This window comes from Panthera leo, chromosome B2, assembly GCF_018350215.1.
Source record: "Panthera leo isolate Ple1 chromosome B2, P.leo_Ple1_pat1.1, whole genome shotgun sequence".
NCBI lineage: Eukaryota > Metazoa > Chordata > Mammalia > Carnivora > Felidae > Panthera > Panthera leo.
Window position 1 is genome coordinate 144,165,896 of NC_056683.1, and position 16,739 is coordinate 144,182,634.

Below are 16,739 nucleotides of genomic sequence, written 5' to 3' on the forward strand. Positions count from 1 at the left end.
ATGAAGCAAGGGTCACAGGTTCAAATCCCATATGGGCAAGTTAGCTTCCCCTTTCTTGCCAGCCATTGACTGCCTGCTAAATACTGGTGGTCACTCGAGGGGTCAGGCTGGGAAGGGTCTGCACCTGACTACCCTGAACCCCTAGAAAACCACCCAAAAGGTGGTAGGAAGACAGACACCTCTCCATGGTGATACTTGATTTGCATGCTTTCGTAAGAAAAGAAAGCAAAAAGGAACCTAAAATTTAAAACCGCGGCAAATGTGAACAACAGGAATAGCAGGTAAAACTGGCAAATGTTCTGTCAAAATGAGTCACAGCTTGTCAGCAATCTGGGAGCTGCATGGCAGCCTTTCAATTTCAAATCCCCTGAGCACGGAGGAGGTGGGTTTTTGTTCCTCCGTGGAATTTTCCAGAGTATCCTTTTGGGGGCACTCAGGTACAGCTACAAAACTACCCCTCCGCAGGCAGGGACCTGTCTTGCTTTCCCTCCCTAAATTCTGGCTTCTGTTAGGTCTTAACGACGACGAGCACCAGGGGAATCCCTCCCTGGGGCCTCTCGTAACCCCCTGTGGAGGAGAGGAATCCCCATCAGAAATACCATTCACTGAACTACGACTCTGTCCCAGGTGCCGGTGCTGACAGACACTTCGTCTATGAAGTTCATTCTCTGCCCACTCTGGGAACTGGAACACGAGACCACTGAGTCACAAAGAAGTTCGGTCCCTTGCTGACCTTCACCCAGGCAGGAAACCCCCAATCCCACATCAGAACTCAGGGCTGTGGCTCTAAACACCACCCTTTCCCCAAAACCAGGCTGCTTCCATTTTCTCTCTTTTTCCCTTTTTATTAAAAAAAATTTTTTCAGCTCACTCTCCCACAGTCATCTTTTGGAAAATAATGAAAAACAGCTTATTATAGAATTTCCTTTTTGGATAACAAATCTAAAATAACTTTATAGAGAAACACACATTCATGATTAATCCATTTCTCCTTGCTCTGCAGACGATGGCCTATTTTCTGTATGTATTAGAATTAAAACACACACACACACAGAAAACAAACACTCATCGAATCCTCAGTAACCTTAATCTTATTTTTCCTCATTTGCAGGTAGTTAGACCCGGGAGAGTTGGTGACAGCCTCTGTGGGTGTGCCCGCCACATTGCTCTTTGTATTTTCTGTTCTGTTGCTAATGTTTTCTTCATCCCTGGACTCCTGTCATGGGTTGATGAAATAAATTGGCTACAGAAAGGGCCGGACCTTGATCACTGCATAGAGAAACCATCAGAAATCATCAGAATGGCTGAAATCAGATGTAAGGAGGAAACAGATCAAACAGCACCTAAAATATAATTGAAGCGATAGATTATGTCCTGGATTGCAATTTATGAGTTTTTTTTTTTTCTTAAAGTTTTTATTTATTTTTTGAAAGTTCTCTCTATGCCGCATGTGAGGCTCAAACTCATGACCCCAAGATCAAGAGTCACATGCTCTACTGACTGAGCCAGGCTGGCGGCCCTGAAGCTTTTTTTTTTTCAGATGTTTTTGATGACACAATGTCAAAAAATATTTTGACTTCCAGTGGCTGTGGAAAGGAGGTCAAGACCATTGCTTTCTTTGTCCCTTGTCCTTGCTGTGGCCACGACAGTGCTCCTCGGAAGGCAAGGCTATGAAGGTGGGTAACCTGCGAACCGTTTTCCTCACAGGGGTTTCTACAGTGGGTGTGACCCCCAGAGACTTCTGAAGCCTTTGCAAACAGGACTGCTAAGCATGTGCTGTTGATCGGGCAGGCAGCAGAGGGCAGGGGGGCCCATGGACACATGTTATTTACCCTTTGCTACAGTCCCTGAGAAATGGTTTACGAGTGGTACTACTGTTGGCCTCCAAGCTCAAGCACCCCACCCTCAGAGGAAGGGGGTTCGTCTCTGACTTCCTTGAGAGGTACTTGGTGCTCATCTCCTGCACCCTCGTCCTCCCTGCCTCTCCCTGGGCTCTCGTTTCCTCTAACATACTTCCAAATGGAGCTCCGTAGGGTTCACGTGGTCCCTTGTCTTTTATCTCCCTTTGGCAACTGAGGGACTGAAATGATGTGTCCGAGGGCACTTGTAACACACATTGATAACAAGTTTCATTTCATGGACTTAAAATACCATCTGCGTGACAGGGACTCCACATTTATCTCTCCATCTTTGACCCCTGACCTCCGTCTCCTGTGAGTTCCAACTCATACACCCAAATCCTGGCTTGCCTCCTTCTCAATGCTTCCGGCCTAGCAAATCTGCTCAGAGTTGAGCCGTGGGTTCCTCACCTTCTTACCATCTTACCCATCGTGGTAAAATAACACTGTGGGACTCCTTCATTTCCCTGACCCACAGCTAATGAGTCACTGAGACCCTTCACTCTATCTCTGAATATTCACTTCTTTCTCTTTCCTCTGTCGACCGTCTTAATCCAGACCTTGTCCATATTGCAACAAGACTAACCATTCTTGAAATGTAATTTAGTTAATGCCAGTCCCGTGCTTAAACTTTTAAGAATTTCCCATTGAACTTAGAATCAAATCCAAACCTTGACCATGGCCTACATGGTCCAGATGGGTCTTCATCTTTCATCATTGTCCCTCTTGTTCATTATTTTCCAGCCACGTTGATTTTTATGTAGTGCCTTGAACAGGACAATCTCTTCACCTCTTGGGGGGTCACTGAACATGTGCTTCCCTCTGCTTCAAATGCTCTCCCATCCGCTACTGAGATCCTAGCTCAGTGAATAGTGGGTGCCCTCTCAACCTTTACTTCATGGCTCCATGGCTCCTTATCTACAATAGGTTAAATCTCAATCACTGTTTTCACCTTGGCACGTATCACGATTTGTTCCTGCGATTTCCTTTTTTGTCATTTTATCTAACACTAGCACAATGACAGTACAAGAAGTATTCACAAAATGTTTGTTGAATGAATGAAAGTTTCCTTAAAATTCTGGTGACTGAAACTAAGGTGGGAAAAACTGGTATAAATGGAGGTACTTCTGAAATGCAGTTCTCCCGAAGGCTCTCCAAACCCTATGGACTGACAGATGTCATTCCTGGTTTGGTTTTTTTGTTTGTTTATGTTTTTTTTTTTTAAGGCTTACCTTGAACTTTAGAGTAGCTTTTTACCTACATTGTGATAATAACTTTGCCAAATAGTTTGGACCGGGGCGGCGGGGGGGGTGGGGGTTGGAGAGGTGTTTTACGAATGTGAACTATAAACACATATCAGAGATAGGGCCAAGAAGCTAGAGTAAATATGTTAAATTCCAAGGATTTTTAAGTGTATTTTCATTTTTGGAAGGTAATTATTCATAGTGTTTAATGATTTATTTTTATTTTGGCTCTCAAAAATCAGGTGCCTGTTAAAGACCAAAGCAAGTGTAAAGGAATCACATACAGAGAAATTAGATAACCAGTAAGCATCTCCACCATCCAGCAATGGATTCATTATCTAACCAGTATTTGTGTTCATCTTATCAATTCACTTTTAGGTGAGCATTATACTTATTTTATTGCCTACCTGATTACTACTAGTTTAATCTACTGATTGAGTATAAAGAATGAAAATGCTATTTAAATCAGAAACATTTTAGTGTAGCACTTAGTATTTGCAACTTCGCCATACTATTTATTTACAAAAATTCTAAGAGATGGTTGACCATTACTCTTCCTTCTCTACAAATGGAAAAGCCATGGTAGAGAGGGACTGAAATGATGTGTCCAAGGGCACTTGTAACACACACTAATACAACATTTCATTTCATCAAGTAATGAAAGTTGCCTCAAGCACCCAGAGAGAGCTGGAATGTTTTGCCAGCTCTGGGCTAGAACACCCACCCCAAGGGCAGGAGCAGGGGGGCTGCTCTGCTTTTTCTCTGGAGACTCAGCCATACCTGCCCTGAGGCCACTAGCTTTTGTCATGTATCATCAGGACAGAAATGTCCTGACCGATGGACGGGTTTATATCAGTTCCCAAAGCAGTCCCTGGCTCCCTTGTCAGCTTTCTAGTCTGACTCCCCACCCACATGTGGCTCTGTACACCCCTTTTCTCTACCCCATCTTTCAGTGGCCCCAACTCCCGCCCCTGTGCTGGGGAAGCCAGGGCCAGGCGGAGTAACTGCCCTGTGACTTCAGTCCACTCCCAGTGTTTCTCTCACATTCTTTCTTCACTGAAACTGGCTCATGCCCTAGGACACCACTTCCCTGACAGCTCCCTCAAATGTTCTCTGCACACTTTGTACCACCAAGCATTACGCTGTTACGTTCTAAGTAGAAGAGTTTTATTCTCTCCTGAAACCCTCCAGCTTTGAATTTCAAGCCATGAATCTCCGTTGGGTGCTCTTCCTCCATCTACAGCCAGCTCCTGAGCCCCACCTCCCTCACCCTCTCTATCTCCCTGCTCCCTCTGCCCCCATTTCTTGAAGATCCAGTTCATGACTCATCAGAGTTCTTTCCAAGTCTGCTCTGGTGATAATTCTGGAGGATCTCAGCGTCCACACGGGCCACACCTTCCAGCGCCCTGGCTTCCCGAGTCTGCGACCTCAACTTCTCTAGTCAACTTGTTCTCTATCCTAACTCAGCCACCAGCCCTTCTGGCCCTCCCTGGCCCCACCACAGCTGTTCCCTGCATGCCTCCACAATCTCAACGTTGGCTGCACGCCTCAGCCAACACCTACTTTTCCAGCTAAACCCTTCAAACTCTAAAACTCAAACTTCCAACTCAACCTCCAAAAATTATTTGGGCCCACTGGGACCTGGAACCAATGGATCCAACCACTTTTCTTGACCCTGTCTTTTCATATCCCACCTGTCTGCTCTCCTAGCTGAAAACTAAACTCTGAGTTAAACCCAACTCTGCACTTACTGGAGTTGTGTCTACACAGTTGAATGGGACAGAAGGACACTAGGCTGACGGATCTCACTCCAAACTCATTTCTTTCCCAAGTTTATTCACTTCCTACCCTCCTAAATGACATTGTCATTATCCTTTCCTCTCCCTGGAAATCTCTCCCCCCATCTCCACTCTCAGCTGACAACTTTGCTTCTTATTTCCCTGAGATAAGAGAAGCATAAATGACAACCACCTTCCATATTCTGCCATCATCCCCACTGCCAGCTGAGCTGCCTGTAATCTTGTCTCAGGCTGAGCCTACACTCAGTTGTTGTGAGCCAGGACATTGTTCCCGACAGTCTCTCCTCTCCCCTGCATCTCCAACTTCCCACTCCTCTACAGAGTCATTCCCACCAGCGAATAAACATTATCTTGCTTCCACATTCCTCCACCCCCAGCTACCTCATTTCTTTGCTTTCCTTTATACCTAAATTCCTCAAGAAAGAAGTTACCTAGGGGCGCCTGGGTGGCTCAGTTGGTTAAGCATACGACTTCGGCTCAGGTCATGATCTCACAGTTTGTGGGTTCGAGCCCCACGTCAGGCTCTGTGCTGACAGCTCAGAGCCTGGAGCCTGTTTCAGATTCTGTGTCTCCCTCTCTCTCTGCCCCTCCCCTGTTCACACTCTGTCTCTGTCTCAAGAATAAATAAACATTAGAAAAAAAAAAAAGAAGGTACCTATATTTGCTCTCTCCCATTCTTCTTCCCATCTCACACGAACCCAATTCAAGCAGGCTTTCACCCCCACCCTCCCCTGGTCAAGGTCACCAATGAATTCTGTGTTCATTTCTCACCCCTCATCCTGCTTGGTCAGCACGGGGCACGGGTAATCAGCCCTCCTCCTAGAAATGCCTCCTGCCTTTGGCTTCCGGTTCACACTCTCCTGGATTTCTTCCTGCCTCACTCCAACCACACCTTGCATTTTGTGATGCTTTTTACATTATGCGTTTACATATACATTCAGGTCTCCACTCACAAATCACTTGCTCAGTGAGGTTCTTCCTGACCACCTTATATAAAATTTCACCTCTTCCCCCAGTTACCACAACCCTCTTTTTGGCTTTATTTTTCTCCATGGCTATAAAAAGCACCTAGCACAATATATACTGAACATGTTTGTGTGTATATAACTTAGCAGTTTTCCCCTGATGGGTATTTCTTTTTCATTTCTTTATCCCTATAACTAAAAATGGTATACAGCACCTGAGTAGGTGCTCAGTAAGCACCTGCTGAATGAAAGCAAAGAAGGAAGGAAAAGTGTGTTTTTTTTTTTTTCAGGAAATAAAGATCAATATTGCTGTGATGCACTATGTCTCCATGTTGCACAACTAATCAGAATAATATTGATTTTGATTATGGCTCGATTAAATTTCTAGGAGAATGCAAAGTGGCCTGACTTTTATGCAGATCTAAGGAGATGATTGCAGTTGGCTTCTTTCCCTGCTAATCACCAATGACTCTAACACAAATATGGAAATAATTTGCAAATATTGGTACAAGTTAGAAGAGAAAGCTCCATTATCTGGGCGGAAATGTCAGGGTAACAATCAGTAATTCTTACTTCAAGAAATCTCACAGGAAGACGGCTGTGAGATTCATGTGTTTCATAAATAGATATGTCTGAGGGAGCCAGTTAACAACTCTTACCTGCAATGGAGGATAGCTGATTTTCCTTATATTTGAATGAACACTTATGCCTGCTGAATTCTGGAATTTGCAGTCTTTAAATAATGAAGGAAGCACGCTGAAACCTATTAATTCAGGGAGTTGGAAATAATTCCAGTTTTTTATCCTCCCCCAATTAATCCCTTTCTGCTTTTAATTTAGTATTGGACACGGTGGGGTCCAAACTTGCAACATACACATACCAAAGAAAAACACACAAACCAAAAACTTATCAACGACACTGAGCGGCCCCATCTCCCTTTGCAGGTTTTCCCGTTCAGGCTTGGCAAAGACGACCCTTGGGAGTAAACCACCATCTTGTCAACTACTTGGTGTAAGTGTTTCAAAAATAACTTGACATCAAGATTTAACATAATACCATGGAAACTAATTCTATGTAAAGACCAAGAAATTTGTTTTGACGTGGTCAAAAGTACGTGTGTGTGCGCGCGTGTGTAATTCAGCACCCTGAATTATTTACTTAGCACATCTGTTTAAAATCTGACATCTCGCTGAGCACCGCACTACTCAAATCATCTACTTTTGATGGGCCACCCTTTGTATATAAGTCACACGTTCACATCCATAGAGAAAGCGGCTGTGGTGAAATACAGATAATGTGCACCGAGTGCAAAAGTCTGGTGAGGAGAGCTTGCACACTTGCCCGCTGCCATCATGTCAGGACCGTCTGTGACGACTGGGCTCTTAGGCATAATATATCTGGGCACTTACTCGTTTGCCTATCTGCCGCTACGTCGTGTCTGCTTACTGCTGGCGTCCTGAGACAAAATGCTCTGGCAGATGTACCAATTAATAACCTGTCAGATCTGATGGATAGAAGAGGAAAAGAATGTCCTCACACATATCTGCGGTGTGGCTTTCTTCCCCATTTTAGGGCGCCAAGGGTCAGGGGACACACTCTACCCCCCTGGAGAGCACCCAAACTGTCTCATTAGTGTCTGTCTTTCACGACACTCTGGCACCGCCTTTGAGAGGCTGACTCACCTGCTCTTCTCCAAGGATCCTGAAGTGATGGAGCTCTTTAATCAAGGAGTTGGGGCAGCCAGCTGTTGGAGAAAAGAATTAATCGTAAACATGTTTTTCCCATTCTGGGCGGTAATGTGCTCTCACGTGCTGTTATGACTATCAGCCGCAGTGTCGTTGGGGAAGACGCAAACACCTACCTGCAAAACATGTTCTCACCACCAACAAAAAAGCCATACCTCCAAGGGAGCTATGGCTGCTGCCTGGTCCCCCACTGTGACACTGGGAAGGGGCCACAGGTGAACCCAGCCAGGTCTCTTCTCCCTCCTGATTGTGACCTGGGCTTTGTGGAGCTTTAGGCCACCATAACACTTCTACCCAGGACATTACTTGTCCCTGTTATACAGCCAGGATTCTGTGGGGCCGGAGTGGGAGAGTTGGTGAGTATAGGTGCATTTCACTTGGATATCACGTCTCACTTCCTCAGCTCTGAAGACTGGGCTCTGCACACGGACAGTTAAGAATGAAGACAGGGTAGCTAGAGACCACGTCTTCATGGCATCTGGCTGTAGTGTAGAACCTTGTCTGGTTCTTCCAGGAGGCTCTGTCAAGACCATTAGGATTCTGGGGGCACCTGGGGGGCTCAGTTGGTTAAGCACCCAACTCTTGATTTCAGCTTGGGTCGAGGTCTTGTGGCTTGTGAGTTTGAGCCCCACATCAACCCCCCACATTGGGTTCCGCACGGACAGCGTGGAGCCTGCTTGGGAGTCTCTCCCTGCCCCTCCCATGTGCTCTCTCTCTCTCTCTCTCAAAACAAATGGATAAACTTAAAAAAAAAAAAAAGAAAAAAGACCATAAGGATCCTGTTTTTCAGTTTGGAAAGGGGCTTTTATGGAAAGGACCTGGGAAGCGAGCCAGGAAAGCCTGGTTGCCGTCACCTTCCCCCCTACCCAGTCAACAAGAGCCTATTCAGGCTTTCACATTTTCTTTCTTCAGTTGTAAAGAGAAATAGATAAATAAATTATATATATATGCATGCCAGCACATGCTTAGTTATCATTTAAAATATGTCCTATCCCTGTCCTTTTAATAGGATAATTCTGCATATTACTTTGTGGTCCTTTATAATATTAGCTCTACTAACAAAAATGGACACAAAAGCCTATTTCGTAGATACAATCCCTGGATCACATAATCTGTTGAAGTTTCTGCTAAGGAATTGTGTTGTCTGCAAAATGTACCAAAGCAATCACTGTGCTGTTTTTCCATGTTATTCTGCATTGTGCTGTACAAACGATGGAAAGTACTGAGGATGTTTGTCTGGGTGGGAGGCAGGCTGAGGAAGGAGGGAGCTGTCGTATTCATGGGGGAGGGGTGAAGGAGTTATCCTTTGCAAGAGAGATTAGATTTGTGCTTTATTCCAGAAGGCAGGATGAACACAAACAGGCAAAAATTACAGCAATAGATTTTGATTCAATGTAAAGAAATTTCTAACTGAAGACTGGAATATATTGCTTTATAAGCTAGTAACTGCAGCTTTTCAGACACAGACTAAACGACGATTTCTGCAGGATATTTTAGAGACGAATTTGACTGTGTCAGTTCCAACTCTGAAATTCGGTGGTCATGTAAAACGTTGAAACACGGTTTTAGTTTTTGATATTGTATTTGATCCAGTCTTTGACATTATAACATTTAATACTTTGAGAAAGTGGTTTATAAATGTTTACTAAAGTAGTACAAAAGAATTTTAAAAATATATGGGGCGCCTGGGTGGCTCAGTCGGTTAGGCATCCGACTTCGGCTCAGGTCACGATCTCACGGCTCATGAGTTCGAGCCCCGCGTCGGGCTCTGTGCTGACAGCTCAGAGCCTGGGGCCTGTTTCGGATTCTGTGTCTCCCTCTCTCTCTGACCCTCCCCCGTTCATGCTCTGTCTCTCTCTGTCTCAAAAGTAGATAAACGTTAAAAAAAATTAAAAAAAAAATATCAACAAAATGTATAACAGACGAAGTCACCACCTGACAATAGGCCAAGGAAAGAAAAGAAAATCCTGAGGTGAACGTTTTGGTGGAAAATGTAGTATGTTAATTGCCTCAGGCATGCCCAGTACTATAAAGAAGAGAAACTAGACCCTTGACGTTAGAAACTGTACTTGAACTGTGTTTGTCCAACTGGACACCACAGACATGCAGCCTGAAGGTTCTTTCTGAGATGTTGTTCATGTCAGAGTTGCTACTCTGATAATTAGCTGGACAATTAGTAAAAGTTACGCTGGATCATTTGGCCGCAGTTCAACCCAAAAACCGTGGTGGGGGCTCCTGGGTGGCCCAGTCGGTTGAGTGTCCGACTCTTGAATTCGGCTCAGGTCATGATCCCAGGGTCGTGGGATCAAGCCCCTCCCTGTGCTTTGTGCTGAGTGTGGAGCCTGCTTGGGATTCTCTCTCTCTTCCCATTCCCTCCCACTTGAGGACTCTCCCTCTAAAAATAAAATAAAATAAAATAAACTTTCTGAAAACAAAACAACAACAAAAAACTCCCCCACAAAAACCACAGTGGAAGTTTAGTCTCATGTCAGTTCTTTTACACCATCTTGGGAACAAGTGCTTCTGTGACACTAAGGGGAGAACAGAGTTCCAGGGATGCATTCCCAACACATGGGGGGCCCATGGTCTGGCACCAAGGGTAGGAGGCTCATATGAAGGAGGCAGTATGGGCACAGGGTTGTAGGGGTTGTAGGCATGCTCTCATCAGGCGAGCCTGGCAACCGTCCAGGACCTCGTTTGCATCCCAAGAATAACTTCGTTTCAGCAAATGCTAGCACCCACCATACCAAATTCATAGAGTTAACTGGAATACTTTTTCGGTTTTGTGATTTTATTTATATTTAATTTGTAAGTGTTCATTTGGGCTTTCCACTTGTACAAGCATAAAACATTTATGTCTAAATTTATTTCTAGACATATTTAAGAGAGATTATTTTATGAAATAATCACATTTAACCTTAGAAGTTTTAGAGGACCTTTTTTTTTTTTTTTTTCTAAAGTCATCCTTTACATCCCTCCAATTTGAGAAAAACTGATTTGACTTATTTCAATGCCAGGTAAAATAAGAAACAGAATTTAAAATTAGCCTGTCTTCAAGATTTGTATTCTAACATTCTCCTAAGATGTAACTACAAGGATTGATGTCAATGAGTGTTCCAATATAAACATCTTTCACAGAAGACTAGATAATTACCCGGAACACCTGGTAGGTGGAATAAAATACAATAAACAAGGACAGACCCAGCATTAGTTAGAAGGGAAGACTTGGGAGGAGTCAAGATACTGGAGAGACCATGAAGGGGCATCTGTAATGGTGGTCACCACAGGAGCACCGGTGTGGGCAACGGTCAGACTCAAACTTGGTGTGAAGGTGAGTTGGAAAGTCACAGAACTGGAAACATAAGATACACGCAGAATTCAGTGGTGTAAGGAGGAGGGGTGGGGGTGCAGGAGGAAGAAAGAGCCTGGCAAAGAAAGACGCCATGGCGTGCTGCTAATGGCGGTGAGGTTCTCCTGCTTTTTCCAGAGTCCTCACACAGGGCCTCCACACGCACACGGCCATGGGTCATCTTCCGAAGCCTCAGCTGTCTACTTGGACCGGTCAAATCCTCACCGTGGCCAGCATCCTCTGCCTTCAGGCCCCGGATGGACGATCTTCTCTCAAGATAGCAGATCAAAGGGTCCCATTACGATGTGCATGTGGGACTCATGCCATCCTCCCACGTGGCCCGCAGACTGGTGCTGCACAGTCTCTGAGCCCTTAGGCCATGGTCGCCTGCCCTGTGCTCCTGACCACCCAGCAGGAGGCTGTCTCAGGCCTTGGCCCTTGCTTCTCCCTCTCTCCAGAGAGCTTTTGGTCCCGACATCTGCATGGAGGGCTCCCGGCCTCCTTCCAGTCCTTTCTCAAATGTCACCTATTCAGTGGGGCTGTTTGGGACCACCCTGTGTGAAACGGCAGTCTGTTTTCACCACCGCCAGCACCCTCATCGCCGCTGTATTTTCTCCATAGCGAAATCAGCTTCTGACGTACCCTACACCTCATGTATTTTCTGTCACCCACTGCTGAAATGCAAAAATGACAAGGGCAGGGACGGCCGCTGCCTTGTCACTGCTGTATCGGCCACTCCTGGAACAGTGCCTGGCTGTGGCAATTGTTCAGCAGCAGGTGTTCCGTGGATGAGTCACCTGCCATGCGCTCACTGACCACCCAGCTGGGTGACTGTGGCACCTGTTAGGGTCTCCTGTGCCACCGCGCCCTTTCCCTTCCCAGAGGCCTCAGCTCTGAGCTCCAGCCCTGCAGGTGCTTTGCTTATTGGTTAAGTGGCCTCTTTTGACCTCTCACCTCTCCAGGCAACCCCCCCCCCCCACCTCCTCACTGCACCTGCTTTTCCTTCTCCAGGTCCAGTCTTGCCAATCACAGCTCGTGTAGCAGTGGGGGCTAGGAGGTCTAAGAGACATCCTGACATTGACTCGAGGCCGCGTCCTTGCTGAGTGTGCTGCTGCTGCAGATTTGGGGTCTGCTCTCGATCAGGACCTGGGGGAGGCTTGCCCTTCACTCTCCTTTGGCCAGCATCCCTCTCGTCTCCCTTGGGGACTCTCCAAACCATCGCCATCCTTCTTAATTAACCTCTAACACTTCATTCTCAAAATGCGACCTCATCTGACACAGGTGTAAAAGCTCTCGTGAACGTGCAGACAGTAGAGACAGGGGCCCAGCTCCCCTCAAGGAGGGACCGTAGCGACAGAGCTGTGCCCTGAGCTGCAGACACTTGCCCCATCTGAGGTCATGACATCTTATGGCCCCACTCTGCTGCCCGGGACAGGGAGGGGACTGCCAAGCTGGTTTGTCCCGACACCAGCCACCAGGGGCAGTGTTTGCCCCCGGGCCTTGTAGGTGGCTGAGGCTCTGTCGGGTCAAATGGCAGCGTGACTCCTTAGTCTGCCCAGTCCCCACCCTCCTTCTCCCTTCCCAGGTGCAATCCCAGTGCACACCTGTACCCTGTGCTCTGTCTCAGACTCAGTTTCCGGAGAACCCACCTGGCAGCCTTCAAGTGCACCGCTCCTGAATTTCGAATCCCTGCCCAATTATGACCCCCTGTATCCACCCGTCTCGATTCCTCCAGACTCAAAGGGGAAACAGGAGTCGTTCTTCCTGGTCCCGCCTGTCCCTGCTCAGCCCTGGTGGGCCTAGCTCACCACTCACTTCTCCGCTCACGCTCTGCCACTCTGTGGCCTGTCCACTTAAACTAAGTATTCAAGTTTCCCCTTTATTTATTTACTTTTTAGATGTTTATTTATTTTTGAGAGAGAGAGAGAGGGAGAGCATGAGCAGAGGAGGGGCAGAGAGAGAGGAAGACAGAGGACTAGAGGTGGACTCTGTGCTGACAGCAGAGAGCCCGATACAGGGCTCAAACCCACGAACCGCAAGGTCATGACCAGAGCCGAAGTCGGATGCTTGACCAACTGAGCCACCCAGGCACCCCCAATTCTTCCCTTTCAATATTCAGCAAAAATCTACCCTTGAGCGTATAGTTACCACCCTCTTTTTCTTTCTCCTTTCATCCACTTTTCTCTGAAGAAAAGCCTACAGCTACCACTTGAAAATAGCAATCGGTGGCATGGATTACAGAAGGGAAATACCAAAATTGGGGGTTTCATGCCTTTTAAAAAAGTTACTGCAGTCATGGCCTGGCTTGAACCTCTGTTCTGCACTAGCTAGCTGGCTATGTGCTCCTGGATGAATTAGTTATTCCCAGCACCACGTCCTTCACCAAGAATAATCACCTTCTTGACCTCGAACGGCAGTTTTGAATGTATGTGAAAGCAACATGGAATGACAAAAAAAAAAAAAAAAAAAAAAGTGAATGTATTGCTAACGATATTAATGTGTTCCCACACCTAATGGCTGCTGCTGCTACTTCTTTTAAAAAATTTCATTTATTGGGGCGCCTGGGTGGCGCAGTCGGTTATAAGTGTCTGGCTTCAGCTCAGGTCATGATCTCATGGTTTGTGAGTTTGAGCGCCACGTCGGGTCCTCTGCTGTCAGCACAGAGCCCGCTTTGGATCCTCTGTCCCTGCCACCCCCCACCTCTGCCCTTCCCCAGCTCATTCTCTCTTTCCCTCTCTCCAAATAAATAAAAATTAAAAAAAAAATTAAAAAATAAGAAGTTTCATTTATTTAAAAGGGAAATGGCTACTTGAAACAATTGCTACATGAGCTATTGTCTTGAGAAATAAAGGTCAGAACATCCTTTTTCAGCTCTCACAAGTGAAGGGCTTAGGAATTAGTACTCCCATCTGAAAAGCAGCAACTTTTTCTTAGACCCATCAGAGAACGGATGTCACCCTGGAGTCTCAAGAGACAGGCAAATCCAGCAGGGGACAAGTAGACCTGTTTAGGTGGAGCGGAAGTCACCAGAACCACAAAGTGGTAGATACCTTTAGGTGGCAATTTTGATGAATTACAGGTTAGAAGGCAGCAATTGTCGGAGTGCTTAAAAATGGACAGAATCAGAAATGTAGGTTAGATGCTGAGTCATTTCCCTTATCAGAAGGAATTCTGTAACATGTTGGCTTTAGCAGATGATTTACCAAATGCAAGTCCCAAGACTATCCAATGGCAGGTTTCATAGTTGATGTGACGGGGACCCGATTACTTTCTCTAGTCTTGTTCGATTAGAGGGTAAAAACCATTATTTGTCTTGGGAGTACAAATGTGAAGCTCTAACTTGCTTGCAAAACATATTAAACAATGTGAGGGTGAGAAACACTGGATAGTAGAATATGTCTGACGCTAGACATTTACATTTGTCATTACAGTCTTTCCTTGAAAAAAAAATTGCTGAGAAATGAACTAAGTATCAGTGTTGCATCCAGAACTATTTTAGGTGCCATACAGAAGTAAAAGCAGTGTAATATTGCCTGCGAAGACTTTACAAATCCACCTGGGTTGAAAGACAGACTAAATGCTCACACTTTTGTGAATACAGAATGTGTATAAAATCAAGAATGTGTGAGGCATAGACATGCATTTCAGGACACACGGTCCTTCCTAAACATGCCTGGGAAAGAGAAACTGGTGTTCAGACAAGGAGGTATTTTCTTGGTTGTCACTGTCCTGTGATCCCCTTCTGCCACCCTCCCATGGGCGGCTTCTATAGTCTTTTTACCTATATGCGGAGGTGGGGGTAGAACTCTGGGTCCCAGTCTGCCTTCCCCCTCCCCTCAACCCCCTCCCAGGTCCCTGGCCCAGGAAGAAATAAGAAATAATGATGAAGCAAGAGCAGGAGAAGGAAATGAACCACTAACTAGCTGTGGAGTCTCGGGTCAAAGACACTGTGTCAGATCTAAAGCCTTAATTTCCTACTTGCAAAAACAGGAGTAAGAATATTTAATTATGGGGTTGCTGTAAATGATGTGTGTTGCCGTAAATGATGTGAATGGGTATCTACATGGTTGTATATCTATGACCTAGGAGAGCTCCTTGTACAAGGTTGGCTCTTAGTGGATGCTACTTGCTATTTTGAGTCTCTGGAGAGCAGGGGCACTTGTTGGACTACTTGAAATGGTTGTTCTGCTTCTAGAAATACCTTGTTTCCTGAACCTTCAATATTTGGAGGCCAATTTTACTAAAGGAGTCCAGTATCCAATTACATATTTGAGATTTATTATGACAATATGTTGAAAAACAATAGATTTTCAAGCATGTATATATGTGTGTTTATAATGTGCATACACACACACACACACATATATATGTTCACATGATCAGATCATACATGTTTAGAAAAGTATGGTTAGTATACACTTATGGCTTTAATTTGTTGCCTTTTATTAATTCATTTATTCACTTACTACAATAATCTCAAATGATTAATAAGTAATTTGATTTTTTATTTGACATCTTAAAACTTTATGACATGTTTTTTACTTTTGAACTAGCTGGAAGATTTTATTTTATTTTATTTTTTAGTTTTTAATTTATGTCCAAGTTAGCATATAGTGCAATAATGATTTCAGGAGTCAAATCCAGTGATTCATTCCCTGACATCCAGTGCTCATCCCCATAAGTGTCTGCTGAAAGATTTTTTTTTTTTTAATCTCACTGGTCATCTCAAATTGCATGATTTACGTATCTGTGTTTATAAAGTGAATTAACAGAGGCAATCGGGAAAATAACTTAAGCCCCAGATGGCCGAACATCCACTTACTCAAATACGCGAAAGGAAAACTAACTCGAATTTTTGACAAAAGGGACAGTTAGCAAGTGCTTAATGTACCTTCTGTGTAGCCTTCTGAGTCAGCCATAACACATAGTAAGGGCATCACGTGAGCGCGTATGATCAACAGATGGGTGATTATGGCAAACAAACCGTGGTTTAAAAACAAATATTCTACAAAGATGTCAAAGAAGGGAACTCATGACTCACGTTTCTGTTTAACCAGAATGGATTTGTCTTTTGTTTTTTTTTAAATTGATGTATTTATTTTGCGTGTGCACACCAGTGGGGGGAGGGGCAGAGACAGAGGGAGAGAATCCTAAGCAGCCTCCACGCTGTCAGGGGAGGGCCTGATGTGGGGCTCGAACCCACAAACAGTAAGATCATGACCTGAACTGAAGTCAGGAGTCAGACAGTTAACCAACTGAGCCACCCATGAGCCCCGGATTTGGTCTTTATTTGGGGAGGCAGAGGGAGTTCTGTGTTCCACCTGTGGCTGGTTTGTAATTGTAAAGGTCACTTGCCTTTTGTCACCCAGGTTGTGAGTGACAGAGCTGAGTAATTGACAATTCCACCTTGAAATTCTACCTTTAAATCCCAGATTCTCTGCACTGCAAACTACTTTCTGCACTGTCCTTGCAATTTCACAAAAATGCATATTAGATTTTGCATATAAAAATGCCGTAAGTTCAGAATTTCATACACCACATTATTTGAATCCTCAAACTAATACGATTAGTCTGTTTAACTTGAACACACTTTTTCTTGTGTCTGGGGGAGAAAATATTCTACTGTAGAGACACCAAAAATCTATGCACGACAACAAAGAAAACAAAAACAAAACAAAATTTTAGAGGTGAAAAGTGTTCCTCATGGAGTGACGAAGAAAATGAACAAGAAGGGGGTAC

The 16,739-nt window shown here is 44.9% G+C and overlaps 1 protein-coding gene across 2 annotated transcripts in view; it reads right to left on the reverse strand.

Annotated features, from left to right (window-relative positions):
* PRKN (parkin RBR E3 ubiquitin protein ligase) overlaps window positions 1–16,739 on the reverse strand; it is a 1,339,251-nt gene that overhangs the window by 196,370 nt on the left and 1,126,142 nt on the right. For both annotated transcript variants that reach the window (XM_042940251.1, XM_042940250.1), the window contains exon 8: window positions 7,589–7,650. In XM_042940251.1, the coding sequence (XP_042796185.1) occupies window positions 7,589–7,650 (62 nt within the window). The remainder of the gene's footprint in view (window positions 1–7,588; window positions 7,651–16,739) is intronic.